This window comes from Primulina huaijiensis, chromosome 6 (assembly GCF_012295235.1).
Source record: "Primulina huaijiensis isolate GDHJ02 chromosome 6, ASM1229523v2, whole genome shotgun sequence".
Lineage (NCBI taxonomy): Eukaryota > Viridiplantae > Streptophyta > Magnoliopsida > Lamiales > Gesneriaceae > Primulina > Primulina huaijiensis.
Genome location: NC_133311.1, coordinates 22,661,989 through 22,678,615, shown reverse-complemented (window position 1 = coordinate 22,678,615; position 16,627 = coordinate 22,661,989). Strand labels below are relative to the sequence as shown.

Here is a 16,627-nt window from a genome sequence, read left to right as displayed (position 1 = left end):
GTGAACATCACAAGTGTTTCCTTATCTAGACATATGCTATATATACTTTGTGAATGTTTAATATGTCTGGACTTGTTGACAATCATAGTAAACGAACATGTTACGTGTTCGTAACGGTTTATTTTTGTATATGTTTTGTGTGTTTCTATAGTATATGTTTCTTTAATTAAAAAAGTGTAAACAATATTTTTTAAAAAATAAAACAGAAACTAAACACTGGTATAGGGTTATTTTGGAAATTTAGAAATTGGGCATATAAAAGCAAAGCCGACACCATTGTACCAACAATTTGTGGGACAATAAAATTGTGATTGGCCAATCATTCTACATGGATTTTGAACGTGTTAAAGGCTAAATTTGGTTATGTAGTTGAATTACTTTATTTGAAACATTTGTTATTATTATTTTTAGATAACATTTGGGGCGATGAATAAGATTATTAAGAGATGAATGATAAGTGCATTAAAATAGAGATGTGTGATATATAAAGATGAATAATATATTATTTGATATGTTTTTAACTTGCATGATTATTATGTTTATTATTTTATAATAACTATCTTAATTGTTCTTACAAGATCTAATCAACCATTATTATCAAATGATATCATTGTTATAAAATTTCATTCATATCATACATATTTATTATATTTTCACGGACCGGAACTTGGCACGCGAATCAACGTGTAATGCTTGCAAGAGGTTAAGTACAACCCGGAAAGATTTATCATGTTCTAGCCTCACATGAACAGAGAGAAGTTTAGAAGATTCTAGAGCATTCAAGAGTTTGGTGGAATCGTCTAGGTTGTTCTTGAAGAGCCTTGAACATCCTAGAATAGTGTAGGAGGATCCAGAATATTCTAGACATGACTAGTTAATGCTAAGTTAATCTAGAGTGTTGCAGTACTTGGAACACTCTATAATAATGTAGTATATGGAAGACAGTAAAATAGATCACTCTATAATCTTCCAATTTGTACATAATTGTAAAATACTCTAGAATCATATGGTGAGAAGTATAAATATGCTAGCACACTTCATTTATAAAAACCTCCCAAGTTTATCAAGTTATAGAAACAATACATTTTCTCAAAATCTATCTTGAATTCTCTTGTGCTCTTATTTTGTTAAGGTTTACTTGAGCATCTTTTGGCGAAGATTGCTCAAGTGCCGCAAGGTACTTTGATCTAAAGAATCTTGTTATAGAAGAATGTGTAATGCAACCCATATCTTATATCATCACGAGTCAATTGATGAAATTTAGATGACTAAAAAATGAGAGAAACATAAGATGAATAAAAAGTTATGCCTCATATCACTTTTATCAACTAAATCAAACTATATCTTAATAAATGAATTATCTGAACACAAACAAACATTAAATTTTTTTCCACATTATATATCAACTATTTATGACAAAATTTTCTAGTTTATTTTTGCATTTACTTTCAACAAGGATCAATAAATTTTTTGAGAATTTTTTTGTTATGCATATTATATTTTGTTATTTGATTATATAAATTTATCTTTTACATGATAATCAATCAATTCTACGAGTTAAACATCAATTTTGATCATGTTAGGCAAACGATCGATGGATCCATGCAAGTTAGAGAGTGTGTTGGGTAGTGTTATGACTCTTCATTATATATTATGTTAGTCTTCGAATTAAACAACGATTGAGAATAAAATCTTCGTTCCAAGAATTGAAGAACAAAAGTTGTGATTTGGTTGTTGTTGATGATCAAAGGTGGCGAGCAACTATATCTATATATGATTTTATTGAAACTGTGAATCCACGCTGGTAATGTATTTTTCACTTTCTTTAACGTTGAGCCATCAATATATAACATTATTTGCTATGAGATGTTTAATGGTAGGGTTGTGATTTTTCATTTGAACTGCTAGAATTTTTTTGTAAAAATTTTGTTTTTTTTTTACATTTATATCAATTATAATGGACAAACTTAAGCGCCCATCATTAGTAAAGGTAGACTCTTTTGTTATACTATATGATATAATAATTAATTTAATTATGTAAATATTTAAGTACCACATGATGAGAATTAAAAACCAATTATGTCATCACAAAAATTACCGTGAGACGGTCACACGAATCAATTTTGTGAGACATATATTGTATTTATGTCATTAATATTAAAAATATTACTCTTTATTGTAAATATAAATATGATTGACCCGTCTCATTAATAAATAATTATGAGATTATCTCACAAGAGACATACTTTATATATATATTATAATATTTTTGAAATTTCGTGAGCCATACATATATCAGGAGTATGTAGACCACGAATAATTCAATGCTGCTCCTTTCTAAATTCTGACCTTTCATCTCTCAAGAGAACTCACGAAGGAAATTTTTTTAAGAAAAAGAAATTATTTAATAATTCAAATATGATTGTTATTTGTTACTGATATTAATATATATTATTTATCTATTTATATTTTAATTTTAAAAAAAGTAAAGGATAAGAAGAAATTGACGTGGGAAGTTAAGCTTAATTGTTGTTGGGTGGACAGAGAGCTTGAGCCGTGTGCTGCAAATGAAGACTGCGGTAACCGTATCCTCCACTGCTGCCATTGCCGGTAATTATAATGATGCTGGATCACCACGATCGTCATCTTCCTCCCCCGTTAGACACAATTGTTACAACCGCCGCCGCCAGCAATCGCTATGTCTGATCAGTAGCTCTTCTTTGCTAGCATGCCAACCCCGAGGCGCTTTATATAGATTTTATTGCTCATCGTCATCCACCACCATTCTTCCACGCTATTGGTGCTGCGTTTCTCTCTGCAGAACTCGGTATGTGGAGAAGTTGGAGGAGGAGGAGAAGCTGGAGTTGCTTAGTGACGATCAATCATCCATGGCTGCAGAAGCTGCTTCTTATCAGGAAAGTGTGGAAGGCCCTGACCTGATCAGGATGGCGATTATGACAGTGGTAGACGTAATAAGAATAATGATCAACCACGGATATTACAAATCGGCGGTGATTCCTCTATTTTATCTGTTTGCTTTGTAGGTCTTTTCACTGGAATCATCGTTGTCCTCTTCAACTACGCGGTAAAAACCAAATTCCATCTGCTAATTAATACCTATAGATTTCAGTTGCATGGCATTTAAGTCCATGATTTTTAATTCTCTGTTGCCTAGAAATTGTTTCTGGCAGTCTGACCTATGCATCATATGCTATTGTGACGCACTGCGCAGATTAAATATGCACCGCACCTTTCACCTCTCTCCAGACCTTGTATTGTACAATACTAGATTTCGGAATATATCCTCGGGTTAGGGGATAGTAAATGCCATCTGGAAGATCGCAGTTAACTTAATCGGGCGTGTGTTTTATGACCATGCTAACTGAAAATTATGACCTATCAGGTGCATGAAATACGTGACTTGTGATGGGACGGAATCCCAAATCAAGGCGCCTCGTGGTGGAGAGAGGAACCCCTTGAAGCGAAATGGGCACGTGTAATATTTATTCCAACTTTTGGAGGACTGGTAGTTAGTGTGTTGAAAATGATTCAAGCTGCTATAGATAATTCAACTCGTGGATCTGTCGTGTCAAACTTAAGATCCACACTAAAGCCAATTCTGAATACTGTGGCTGCTTGTGTCACCTTAGGAACAGGGAACTCATTGGGACCAGAAGGACCAAGTGTTGAGATAGGTGTCTCTGTTGCCAAAGGAGTGGGTACTCTTATTGGTAATGGTGGTCAAAGAAAGCTGTCACTCAGAGCTGCAGGGTCAGCTGCCGGACTTTCTTCTGGTTTGTCATAATCATATGATACTAGTTTATTATGTCATTGATATATTTCTTATGGTGTATTACTCGACAACTGTATCTTTTATTTCCTATGTGTCTGAAACAAATTTCTGAAGACATTTCTGTAAAATGATGATGGCCCAGTAGTTGGCATTTGAAATGAATTATCTAAGATGGTAACGAGCAGTAATGTAGAATAACTATGCCAGAAGGGCTGTTTTTTTAATGGGTTGGAATTTGTCTGTTCTTCTTATCAATCATTTAAATTTTGTAAAAATTATTTGTGCGAAAAAACCTGTTCTTTTCATTTAATTTATATGGTTGTGCAGTTGAAAATTAAAGCGTCATTATATGAAGGTTGGAATTAAGAAACAAATAACTAGAAATTTGAAATTACTAAATTTGAGGATAATTAATATCTTCATGTGGAATTGACTAAGGAAATCAGCAAAAAATAAGAGTAGGCCTGTCGGGGATTCAAAATCTGGGAATAAAGCAATCTTATTTGAAGGAATATATTGGTTACATCTGCTAAACAGTTTTTTATGTACTTAAAATTGTTCTTTCCTTTCTCGAAGTCTCACATTACATTTATTCTGTTACAACCATTGGTTGATAATCCGAAAAATAAGGTATCGTTTGCTCGGCTACCAATGGAAAAGCTTTTTGGTCTGATATGAATTGTAATGAGTTTAATGTTCCATATTTTCCACATACAAATATAAGGAGAAAATACAATCATAACAAGATGATTCTGATAATCTAATGTCTCGTTGTGTTCTCATTTTTCAATTCCTAATTGTGGAAATCTTTGCTAAATCTCTCTATTATTTTATCTCAAGAACTTGCATATCACTCTAATAGTCCTCAAGGTCTATAAAAGTTGATGATAACCTAAAAAAATTAGTATATAACTTTGAAAGTGAATTGAAAACTTTCCCTTTTCTGCTACATTAAGGTTTCAATGCTGCTGTTGCGGGTTGCTTTTTCGCTGTGGAGTCTGTTTTGTGGCCATCACTTATGGAATCATCCTCGTCCTTAACGAATACAACTTCAATGGTGATTCTGAGTGCTGTAATAGCTTCGGTCATGTCAGAAGTTGGATTGGCTCTGAGCCAGCTTTTGCAGTTCCAATCTACGACTTCCGTTCTCCAAGTGGTAGCTGTTTAAATTCTTTTTTGCTTCTATTTGTTATCTCATGCTGTTGATGACAGAGAAAAGTATGAATTGTTTTGTTTCAAACAAATAGACTCGCGAATGCTTTTCTATTATCAGTTCCATAAGAGTCTTACATATCTCAGTGTTAAATGTGCTGCTCTTAAGTTATCCAAATGACATTGGCTGTTTGGAAATTTTTAATGCAGGTACTTAAAGTATCTAAACTATGTTCCTCCTCTGCTGAAAGGTGTCGTGTAACTTGGAAAGTAACCCCAAATACAAGCCTCCTTACTGCTCTAACTCTTATGAATAAACATAAATTAAGCCAAATACCGGTGATCATGGAGCATGTGGATTCTGGAGGTTGCCCTGTTGGTCTTTTAGACAGAGAGTCCATTGATCTTGCTAAGAGGAATAATAGCATTTTCATCCAGAAGCCCAAAATAGTTTTGGAAATGTAGTATCTATGAAGTACATGATGCATCGGTTTCAACTTTGACCTGGGCTATAAGGGTGAATCATTATCTGAAAATGGTAGGAAATTTTTTAATATTATGGAATTGATTAATTTTTTTTGTTGATGAATCTAAATGAATCTTTGATAATTCTATGATTAATTTATTTTGGTCCCCGAGTTGGACATGTTCAGTATGTGCATCGGGAAGAAATCTTTGCAGTTTTTCATGTATGTTTTTTTGGCCACAGAGCTTTTACAGTCCAGGAAGCTCTCAGCTGGGAGAAAACTAAAAATTGAGGATGGAACTTTTGATTCAGTTATGCAAAGACAATTTATAGATTTTATGGTAAGTAAAACATCTACTGGTTGCAATTATCTTAAAACTTATGGACGATTTACATATTTGTGAAAGGTCAAGATTACGGGAGAAGTATGTATTATTGATTCTTTCTTGATTTGTCCTTGAAAATTTTATGATATCCAAGTGACATTAGACTGGATTACAAGCCTCTGTATAGGTTGCGACATCTAAAGCCTTAGAAGGAACCATACAAGTTTAAAAGCCGATGTAATTAGTAGAGTTCTTGTTATTTGTAAAGGAATCAAAATGAGAGCTTATGTTTGAAAATCGGTCAAATTACACGTAAATAATGATAATCCCAATATAGATATAATTACCCTGGTACTTCTTCATATTCTCTTGAACTTCAAACTTAAAAGATTTGTCACCAGATATGAAATATATACCTGATGATGATGTCTTCAGCATGAACTTATACTGGAATGGCTGATTTTCCATATTTTTATTAGCATTTTTGTTTTTATTTTCCCACGAGTAATGTGGAAATGTTTTTTACCACATCCAAGTTTAAATGCCTGCCGCAGGCGATGTTTTTAATAGCATAGTGTACGAAAAACAAATTCCAAATAAGCATGAGCAGGATTTCTGTTGGCAAAACGATTGGATTGTCTTGCGACATCTGTCATTGTGCTGGCAAGTGAACAAATGACTATCATTTAACATCGAACAATAACAATAGAAAGCATACTGCTAGGTGTAATTTCAGCCGTAGATGTTCTAATGTTTGGGATCTTCCCATAGATTTAAATCTATGTGTGCCAAAGAATTGTTCTAGTGTGAGTTAATTTACTGGTTCGATTTAAATATTTGTCTGTAAATAGAACTTGTCAACCAACGGATATAAAATTACAAATATTAACCAGTTAATGTGGTGAAGCATGTCTTATCCTACTGGAGACATGGCTCATCCCAGGCCTCCTTTCTAGCACCATATCGGTGCACTCCAGAGCTCTATTTGTGAGCTCTAACATATCATCATATCCTTCCTTCTCCCAGTATTTCCACACCTAAATATCTGTCGACCAGTCATTGTTTACAGCTGCTTTAACCCAACTCGATAGATCAGTATCACCTAGACCCTGATCACTACTAGCACTACTACTGCTACCTAATCCTATTAAAGGGCATTGAACTTTTCCCATTACGATTTATAATAGAAGAATACCAAAACAACATACATCTGCCTTGTTAGTCGGCTTCTTTCCCAACAAAAATTCCGGGGTTTTTCCCACTGCCAGCTTCTGGGGTGTGACCAGAGGTAAGAGTCCATAATCTGTTAGCTTTATTCGAAAATTGCCATCATCTAACCGTTGGATGAGAACATTAGAAGACTTGAGGTTTCCATGTGGCACCCTCCAACCATTGATAGAAGAACTCTAGCGCCTTCGCTATATCTTTGATTATGGATAATCTGGCAGTTCAATCCAAGGACGTTCTTCCAACTCCTCTATTCTCTGTATTTACAATATTTTTAACAAAATATTTCCGGTCAGAACAAGTAGCATGCTAAGCGTCAAAGTAAGTAAATAATGATGGTGGAATTGTTGATTCATCTATGTGCAAGGACCTAGAACGGTGAAATTGCTACATTACCCTTTTACATGACTAGAAAACTGTGTAATTATTTATGAACTAGGTACTTGTATTTTTTTGATAAAATTAAAAAAATACACGCCCACATACGTACACAGATAGATATAACGCATGTGAAAATTTCATCAGTGAAAATTAAAATAAACAATTCGTGTTTTGTTCCTCTTCCTGCAGCATTCCTGCTGCAATAACATATGAAAATCAGACACATGCATAAAGGAATAAATGCTGCCGCCGCTGCAATCACCATAATGATCCATAATTTAAGGTGGCGACTGCCATGTTTGCCTTCCGATGGAGGCCATGGAGCCTCAGGAATAGGCGCGGGAGCAAAAGGAATAGGATTAGGACAAGGCTTTAATCCAATTATCACTCCTCCCCCACACAACCCCCCATTATTATCGAATGAACTCTTCGCAAATCTGCAGAACAGGAGTTTCAGGGACCTTTACTTGTAGACGATTGTGGGAGACATTGAAAGCCACTAAAGATTGCTGATCAAAAGGAGGAATCAAACCCGAAAGGTAGTTTTTCTTGAAGCTCCAATCCTATTAAATCCGGATAACCGGACGTATATATAGATCCCGAAAACCGATTTCTCGATAGAAAAATTTGCTCCAAACGCACTAGATTTGTGAGACTTGGAGGAGGCCATTCAGGTTATTGTTTCTGAAGCTGAGTTTGGTCGAGAACGTCAAATTCTGTAACAACGTAGTGGGGTGAAGGGAACCTGTCAAGTTTATCCCTTCAAGAACCAAATGCGTGACATGCCAGTCGGAGTATATATCCGACTCCGGCCCATCTGCTACTGTTCTTATTACATGGAGTTCCGGTTCAATTCCGATGCAGATTGAAGTACACGCATGCACATTATCTCACAGTTGAATCAATGCATCCCGCTCTGCCGGGGAGAAGTCGTGGATCTCAAGACCGTGGACGATGATGCTAAGACAGAAACAAAGAAGAAATATTCATCTACCCGAGCTGCTGCTAATGTGTTGTGAATACGAGCAGGTAACTTACTGGAACTTCTTGATCAAGAAATAAAGGACGTTGCATCACATCTTCCGATACCTCGGTCTTCTTTATTGTATTATTATTACTCCCAAGTTTAACGAAATAGGCTATTTGAAATAGTTGGCAAGTATTCCAATTTCTACCCTGTAAAGCGGACGCCACCACTTTCTTCTATTTATTTCTCTCATTTTTATAGGTTTGTTTTGAAAGAACTACGCATAAATTGTTTAGAAGTACGTATATTGCCCATTATACTCAATATTAATTTCATTGTTTATATATGAAAAGAGGGAATTATGTAATAGATAACGCGATACTGTGGCCTGCTTTAATAACAAAATGGGGAAATTCTGATGGTTGTTAGGGTGTTGGTCAGTATATATACATGTTATACATTGTTTACTTTTCGTGGGGAAGTTGAAAGCAGTTGTGAGTATAAGTTTTCTGGACAAGGTTGGCTATGTGGATGACTTAGAATAGCTACTTTGCACTAATTATTCATTAATTCGAGAGAAAAAAAATGGAACTATGGGTTACAAGGTTGATTCGATACTAAAGGCCCCAATTCATTAGGGACAATGAGATCCACATAATCAGAAATAAACCATTGGATCAAATACATAGGCAATGTTTTATTCTATGTTGAATTTTTCCAGGATAAACCATAATATTTCACCTGACTATTTGTACTTATGAACACCTGGTGCCATAAAAATAATAATAATAGTAGAAATATGGAAACTCAGCTGTTGATTTGATTCCCCAACTCTCCGAACCTAATTAATCATCTTTTACGAATTTGGAGCTTCCTTCTGTACATGAGGGTTTGATTTGAAGCACAGGTTTTGAATTATACTTTTAGAATAAATATTGCTCGCAGAGTTTCTTGATTCTGATAGGTCAGCTAGTATTATACAGCTTGAAAAAAAAATGTAATTTATTAAGTGGAATATTGAAAAAGGCGTCTTTTTAAATATAATATAGAATGACATTTACATATTTGAATGAGTTGGAGAAATGGAGCTACAAGTGACAACTACTCTATGTTTGTAGCTTTGTTTTCTTCAATTCTTGACTACTTATTCCCCGCCCCCAAAAAAAAATAAAGAAATCAATTATGTACTAAAAAATTGCTGATGTGGATTAATAAATACATTAAAAAGATCATTACCCTGATGATTGTATGTTCAATCAAAGGATAATTTCGGATGATTGAATTGATTGATTGGAAATCGGAATTTAATCAGTACTCTTTTTTTAAAATATTACTAATTTGAATTATATATATTTTTTAAAAAAACGTGACAAAAACGATTAATAATCTTGCGATTGATTTTACGATGAAAAGTGGAGTGAGTGAAAAGTTGAATAGGGCCTTTTTGTAAGGAAATAGATTTTAGGGGTAGCAAATGTAAAACTGGTGGCGAAGGGAGATGTATTTTTAAAGAGTACGTAGGAGAGTGGAGCCCACATCCCATGTGCCCCTCTTCTTGTCTCCACCAGCTACTGTCCCTCAATCATTATTCATCTCTCCCCTCTCCTCCGACATTAGTTCAATCTCTGCTGCTGTTTCGCTCCTAAATTCCATCTCCCGTAAATTTTTCATTTGGAGCTGCCATTGAAGCACCACGGGAGTTCTCTGCTGCTGGATTCTACGGCTATGTCAACATCCGCAGCTGAGGGCAACGCTGGTGGTGGAACACTAGCCATTCTTGATCCTTCTCACCGCCACCACCACCCCACTAGCAGCGCCGCTACCAACGCAGCCGCTTTGACGGTCAAGAAGAAGCCACCCGCTAAGGACAGACACAGCAAGGTGGACGGGCGCGGCCGTCGCATCCGCATGCCTATAATCTGCGCCGCAAGGGTGTTTCAGCTCACTCGGGAGCTCGGCCACAAGTCCGACGGGCAGACCATTGAATGGCTCCTCCGCCAGGCGGAGCCTTCCATTATCGCTGCCACGGGAACAGGGACCACCCCGGCTACGTTCTCCACTCTTTCTCCTTCTTCGTCCTCCGCCCTAGAACTCAAACACGGCCATTCGCAGCAGGTCCTCACACCGACCCCCTTCATCCTCGGAAAGCGCCTCCGTCCCGACGTTGATGACGACCACCAACACAACCATCTCACGAAGGAAGAATCCGCTTCCGCCGCCGTCGGTCCCAGTGTGCCTGCGGGAGGATTCTGGGCTCTACCCGCCAGGCCCGACTTCGGTCAAGTTTTGAGCTTTGCTGCCGCTCCTCCAGCTGAATTGTTTGCCGCGGCCGCCGCTAGCAATTCTCCGCACCATCACCACCACCACCAGCAGCAACTACATTCCACGGCTTCTTTGAGGTTCTTACAGCAGCAGCAACCTCTGGGGCTCGGGGAAGCATCCGCTGCAAGGGTAGGTAATTATTTCCCAATAGCTCAAGTGCAGGGACACCATCTCAACTTGCTAGCTTCTTTATCCGGTCCGGCCTCACAATCCTCTGAACAAACAAGGGAAGACGATAATGTCAATTGAATCACAGTGTTCTAACCTCCTCAATAAACGTTAATCCGCCATTAAAGACCTCATGAATAAGCTTGCTTGTGTTGTTTTGGTCAGAGTGCCTCATGTTGTGATCAATATATGTCCCACAATCTGTATCTCTAAGATATTATCTTCGGTAGCTCCATGTGTGTTGCGTTTCTTGAAAGAGACAAACAAGAAACAGAGAATCCCAAATCTCGTCTGCAGAGTTTTTAGATGTTGGGAATTCGATGATTGCTTTGTGATTTTTTTTTTTTTGGGTTTTCTGTTGGTGATGGTGGGATGTCGAAAAATTCGATGTCCAGTGTGTTTAATTATTTAGATTCGAGAGCGAGTGGTATTCGTAGTTTATTTTATGTATATGTATATTTGCTTTTTGGTTGATTTCAAACACTGCGATTCGTGTAAGATTGTAAGACAGACAAATAAATGGCAAACCCCTTCTTCATTTCCATGTATGGTTTCCATCTATAAATAATATATTGCTGAGTATAATAAACACTCCGATATATGTATAGTTATGCATCATGCTTATCAGTATGAACAAGGACTCCATGAGCTAGATTTGCTTAAACTCTAGGAAATTATGTTCGTCAAGATCCTGTTTCTATCAAAACGACCCAAATCGATCTTAACTTCGATCAAATCGGAAAAAGAAGTGCCTAAGAGCTAACCACAACACCAGACTTAGACTAATATGTGATATTGTATCGATGATATTAGTGCATGTGTGAGTTTTATGTGTATTTTGACTGAAATTATTATTATTATTTAAAATACTAGGTGTAATATAACTAGTGTTGAATGTATTATGGGTAAATAAAAAGTGCATGTGGTTTGGCATTTATGATGTACGACTCTCAAAAGGCCTAAAAATATAATTGAAATTTTTGTGTTGAATTCCACAAAGAAATAACGTACTTGGGAAAATATTTGTAGAGTGGGTGGTAGCTATCCCTTTACGTTCTATTTTCTATTTTGTTACCCTCAAGGGAAAGTACATATGGTTGTTTCGTTTCGGTGCAAGCGAAACTAGCCAAAATGGGGTCTTTCAGTTCAGATTTCTTGGGAATTGTTAAGGTATGTTTGGTTTTTATTTTCTGATAATATTCTTTAAAAATATTGTCCCTTTTGAAATATTCTTGTAGGAATTACATAAACTCGTTTTGTGTGTGTGTGTGTGTGTTTTTTTTTTTAAAATAAAAAAAATACACATGGTGAGGTCTTTTTAAAAATTATCCTTTTATACAAATCTATTGTGTTCTTGCAGTATATACAGCATAATACATTTAGTTTTTGACACACTCTCAAGATATGCATGTACTAGAAGAATATGAAGGAATAAAAACATATTATGTTGCAAGTGGACTTGCTTTGGAGCTACTATAAAATAAAGAATATATAACTATCTTTGAATTTCCAACCTCTTAAATACATAAGTTTTTAAAAAAATTCTCAAAAAATATATTATCTCGTCTCAAATATATAAGTTTGTTTGTTTTTTTACATAAATTTAAAAAATTATTGAAAAAACAAATGTACATACTTATACATTTTTCAAGACTTAGTTAATAGAGATGTATTAGTAAAACCAAGAAAAAATACAACTAAATCAACCGAAGAAAGAGAAGAAACTTAAGATTTTGAAAAAAAAATGTTTATTTTGGGAGATATACATACGAAAATCGGAATTCAATGAAAAGGATCCAAAGTGAGATATATATTTATTAATTATTATTAGATCTTTCCTATCAAAAATGTGAATTTACATTTCTCTCCTTATTAATTACTTGTTTTATTAATTGATTGTTTTTAATGTTGTATATCTTATTAATTGCTTGTTTAATGATATGTTCTTTAATTTTAGATTTCATTAATAAAATTAATATATGAGAAATAAAAAAACAAATGGACATATATTAACAAATATTATTTAATGATCATAAGGACATATATGTAAATTCACAATTTAAACTCATATGTCTCATATATTTTTTAAAAATGAAATAGAAATTTTAATTTTTTTTCTATTTGAATGTAAATTTCACCCCAAAAAGTGAAGGTCATCGTTTTTTAAATTTAACCTTTACTTTTTGGAGTGAAATTTACATTCAAATAGAAAAATAATAAAATTTTCAATTCATTTTTAAAAAATATATGAGTTTGAATTGAATTGTGAATTTATATGTATGCTTTTGTGATTATTAAATAATATTCATTTTTTTAAGGGTTTAAATAATATTCATTATTATATGTGTTGGGTTCAATAATTGTCCCTGCTTGGTAGAGCGATTGAATTGTGGTGTTTGTGCTGCTGTGCGGTTTAAAAGATTTGAGTTGCACCATTACCACTAGCTATAGCTTTTGGTAAAGCGATAAACACTCGGTACTACAATTGGTATCAGAGCCAAGGTCACGGGTTCGATTCCTATTGATTGCAAGGAGTGTAATTATTGAGAGGGAGATTGTTGGGTGCAATATTTGTTCCTGCTTGGTAGAGCGATCGAACTGTGGTGCTTGTGCTGCTGTGCGGTTTAAAAGATTTGAGTTGCACCATTGCCACTAGCTATAGTTTTTGGTAAAGCGGTAAGCATTCGGTTCTACAATATATCCTTTGTTTTTATTTTTTCATATATTAATTCATTAATAGAATCTAAAAAAATAAAATTTAACCTTCATTTTTGGAGTGAAATTTACATTCAAATAGAAAATTAATAAAATTTACATTTCATTTTTAAAAAATATATGAGTTTGAATTGAATTGTGAATTTGCATGTATGCCCTTATGATCATTAAATAAGGTTCATTATTATATGTCTTTTTGTTTTTTTGTTTCTCATATATTAATTCATTAATGAAATCTAAAATTAAAGAAAAAGAAAATTTAACCTTCATGAATAAAAATGATGTTTAAACTCTTGTTTAAGATTTTATGATTATCCAATTTTTGAGTAGGTCTTCTGTGAGACGGTATCATGGAAATATATCTCTAACACGGGTTGATTTTTTTCATTAATTAATGTTAATGTATTTTAAAATAAATAGATTCTAAAATAAATGAAAAAAAAATGAAACAATAGTATATCTATTATCTAACCATCATTTTTAAAATTTAACCTTCACTTTGTGGATGAAATTTACATTTAAATAGAAAAATAATAAAATTTCAATTTCATTTTTAAAAAATATATGAGTTTAAATTGAATTGTGAATTTACATATATGCCCTTATGATCATTAAATAATATTCATTATTATAGGTCCCTTTGTTTTGTTTTTCCTATATTAATTCATTAATGGAATCTAAAATTAAAGAAAAATAACATATCATTAAATTCATTAATAATGTAAATAATAAAAATAATTAATAAATATCTCTTTGTTTGTTTTTTTTCCATGTATTAATTAATAAGAGTTTATGTGCCAATTTTATTTTTAATTTGAGTAAATTAACATTCATGAATAATGTAAATAATAAAAATAATTAATAAATATCTCTTTGTTTGTTTGTTTTTCCATGTATTAATTAATATTCTAAAATAAATTTTTAAAAAAATGAAATATAGCATATGTCCTTATGATCATTAAATAATATTCATTATTATAGGTCCTTTTGTTTTGTTTTTTCTATATTAATTTATTGATGGAATCTAAAATTAAAGAAAAATAACATATCATTAAATTCATTAATAATGTAAATAATAAAAATAATTCATTAATAGAATCTAAAATTAAAGAAAAATAACATATCATTAAATTTATTAATAATGTAAATAATAAAAATAATTAATAAATATTTCTTTGTTTGTTTGTTTTTCCATGTATTAAATCATAAGAGTTTATGTGCCAATTTTATTTTTAATTTGAGTAAATTACATTCATGAATAATGTAAATAATAAAAATATTTAATAAATATCTATTTGTTTGTTTGTTTTTCCATGTATTAATTAATATTCTAAAATAAATTTTAAAAAAATGAAATATAGTATATTTTTTGAAATGAAATTTACATTCTATTTTTAAAAAATTTAAAATAGTAATAATATTAATAATAAATAAATGTTTTTTTTTCCGTCTATTAATGGGCAAAAACTTGTGTGAGACAGTCTCACGGGTCGTATTTTGTGAGACAAATCTATTATTTGAGTGAACCATGACAAAATATTACTTTTATGCTAAGATTATTAATTTTTATTGTGAATATCGGTAGGGTTGACCCGTCTCACAGATAAAGATTTGTAAAACCATCTCACAAGAGACATACTCCTATTAATGACTTGTAAAATAAATTGAAGAAAAATAAAATTTAACCAAAATTTTTTGGAATGAAATTTAAATTTAGCCTTTGTTTTTCGAAATGAAATTTACACTGCATTTTTTTTAAAAAAACTATATCTATAATGAAATTTAAAATAATAATAATAATAAACACATGTTTTATTGTTAGTTTTTCCCAATTAATATATGAAAACGAATAGAAAAAAGACATATGTTTATTAATATCATTTAACGAAAATAAGGACATATATGTAAATTCACACAATTATATTAGAGTTTTCAAATTTATTAGTCATGTATTATTTACGTTATTAATATATGTTAATTTACTCAATTTAAAAATAAAAATTAGCCCAAAAACTCTTATGAGACTGTTTCACGAGTCAGCAGCTTGACGCACGAGAACTTCCCAGGAGTTCACCCATAATGCATGCTTAACCCAACAAAATTGAATGATAGTAAAATATTAATTTTTTAGTTTAAGCATTTCTTGATCTTTATGTTAAAAGTTATATTTGTTAACCAAAACAAGACTTTTATTTCTTACAATTGTGATCTACCGTGCAAAGCTCTACACTAAACTAATGATGAACATAATGAGGATTGCACTGACGCGAGTGTCAATAGGCCAAACAGCAAAACCCTGTGTGTGACAAACATAAGTAATTGTTTGATACTATAAGAGAACACTTCAAAAAAAGCAAAATGAGTTTAAACTGATTTTATGTATAATAATTACTATTATATACATCAAAGTGATAGAAAAATGAAGAATAAGAATGAATTCAAATCATTTTAGGTGAAACAAATTGTTCTTACATTTACGGTTACTTAAAATGATTTATAAAATTTTTAAAATTTTCTTATGTTTTTTTTTGAATATTTTTTTCTCGAAAAATAAAAGTTTTTTAAAATATTACAATTATATTTAGGTTTTATGTCCTGTCAAGTTTCCACCAATAAATACTTGTATAACTTGTAGCTACTTTTTCAAGGACGTGATTTATGCATATAATTTTATAACTTCAAAATATATTATGAGAAATTTAGAAATTATGGTTGCTGTAAAATTTTTTTTTGATAAATTTGTTTTTGTTTTTTTTTTACTTTGAATACTCATAGTCTAATTATTTTTTTTTACAAATTTAAGGTTATGATATTAAAATAGGTGTCACAGTGATATTCAAAATATATTTCTGATTATGAATCATATTAATAAATATTTTTATGTTAAGACAGAATATTACAACAATACATACTTATATATATAACTTAAAACAATTCAATTATATTAGTATCCAAGAACTCAGAAAAAAATAAAATTTGAACTTTATCTAGGTATCATAGATTGAATTTATTGTTGAAAAATAAAAGATAGTGAAAGTAAGTTGATATCTGTTCTCTTCATATCATCTTTTTATGTTCCACACGTGCAACGCACGTGCACATCTTCTAGT

The 16,627-nt window shown here is 32.5% G+C and overlaps 2 protein-coding genes and 1 pseudogene across 2 annotated transcripts; 2 read left to right on the top strand and 1 right to left on the bottom strand.

Moving 5' to 3' along the window:
- The first annotated feature begins 2,547 nt into the window (after positions 1-2,547).
- On the top strand, positions 2,548-7,726 carry LOC140978844 (chloride channel protein CLC-e-like). Its single transcript, XM_073444073.1, has 6 exons — positions 2,548-3,085; positions 3,404-3,794; positions 4,750-4,949; positions 5,156-5,483; positions 5,655-5,752; positions 7,535-7,726. The coding sequence occupies exons 2-4, from the start codon at positions 3,545-3,547 to the stop codon at positions 5,408-5,410; spliced, it is 705 nt and encodes a 234-aa protein (XP_073300174.1). The 5' UTR covers positions 2,548-3,085; positions 3,404-3,544; the 3' UTR covers positions 5,411-5,483; positions 5,655-5,752; positions 7,535-7,726.
- Positions 6,358-9,965, bottom strand: LOC140979201 (uncharacterized; annotated as a pseudogene).
- On the top strand, positions 9,860-11,344 carry LOC140978433 (transcription factor TCP7-like). The gene has a single exon (XM_073443451.1). It carries the CDS (start codon positions 10,038-10,040, stop codon positions 10,881-10,883), a length of 846 nt encoding a protein of 281 aa, XP_073299552.1. The 5' UTR covers positions 9,860-10,037; the 3' UTR covers positions 10,884-11,344.
- Positions 11,345-16,627: the final 5,283 nt, after the last annotated feature.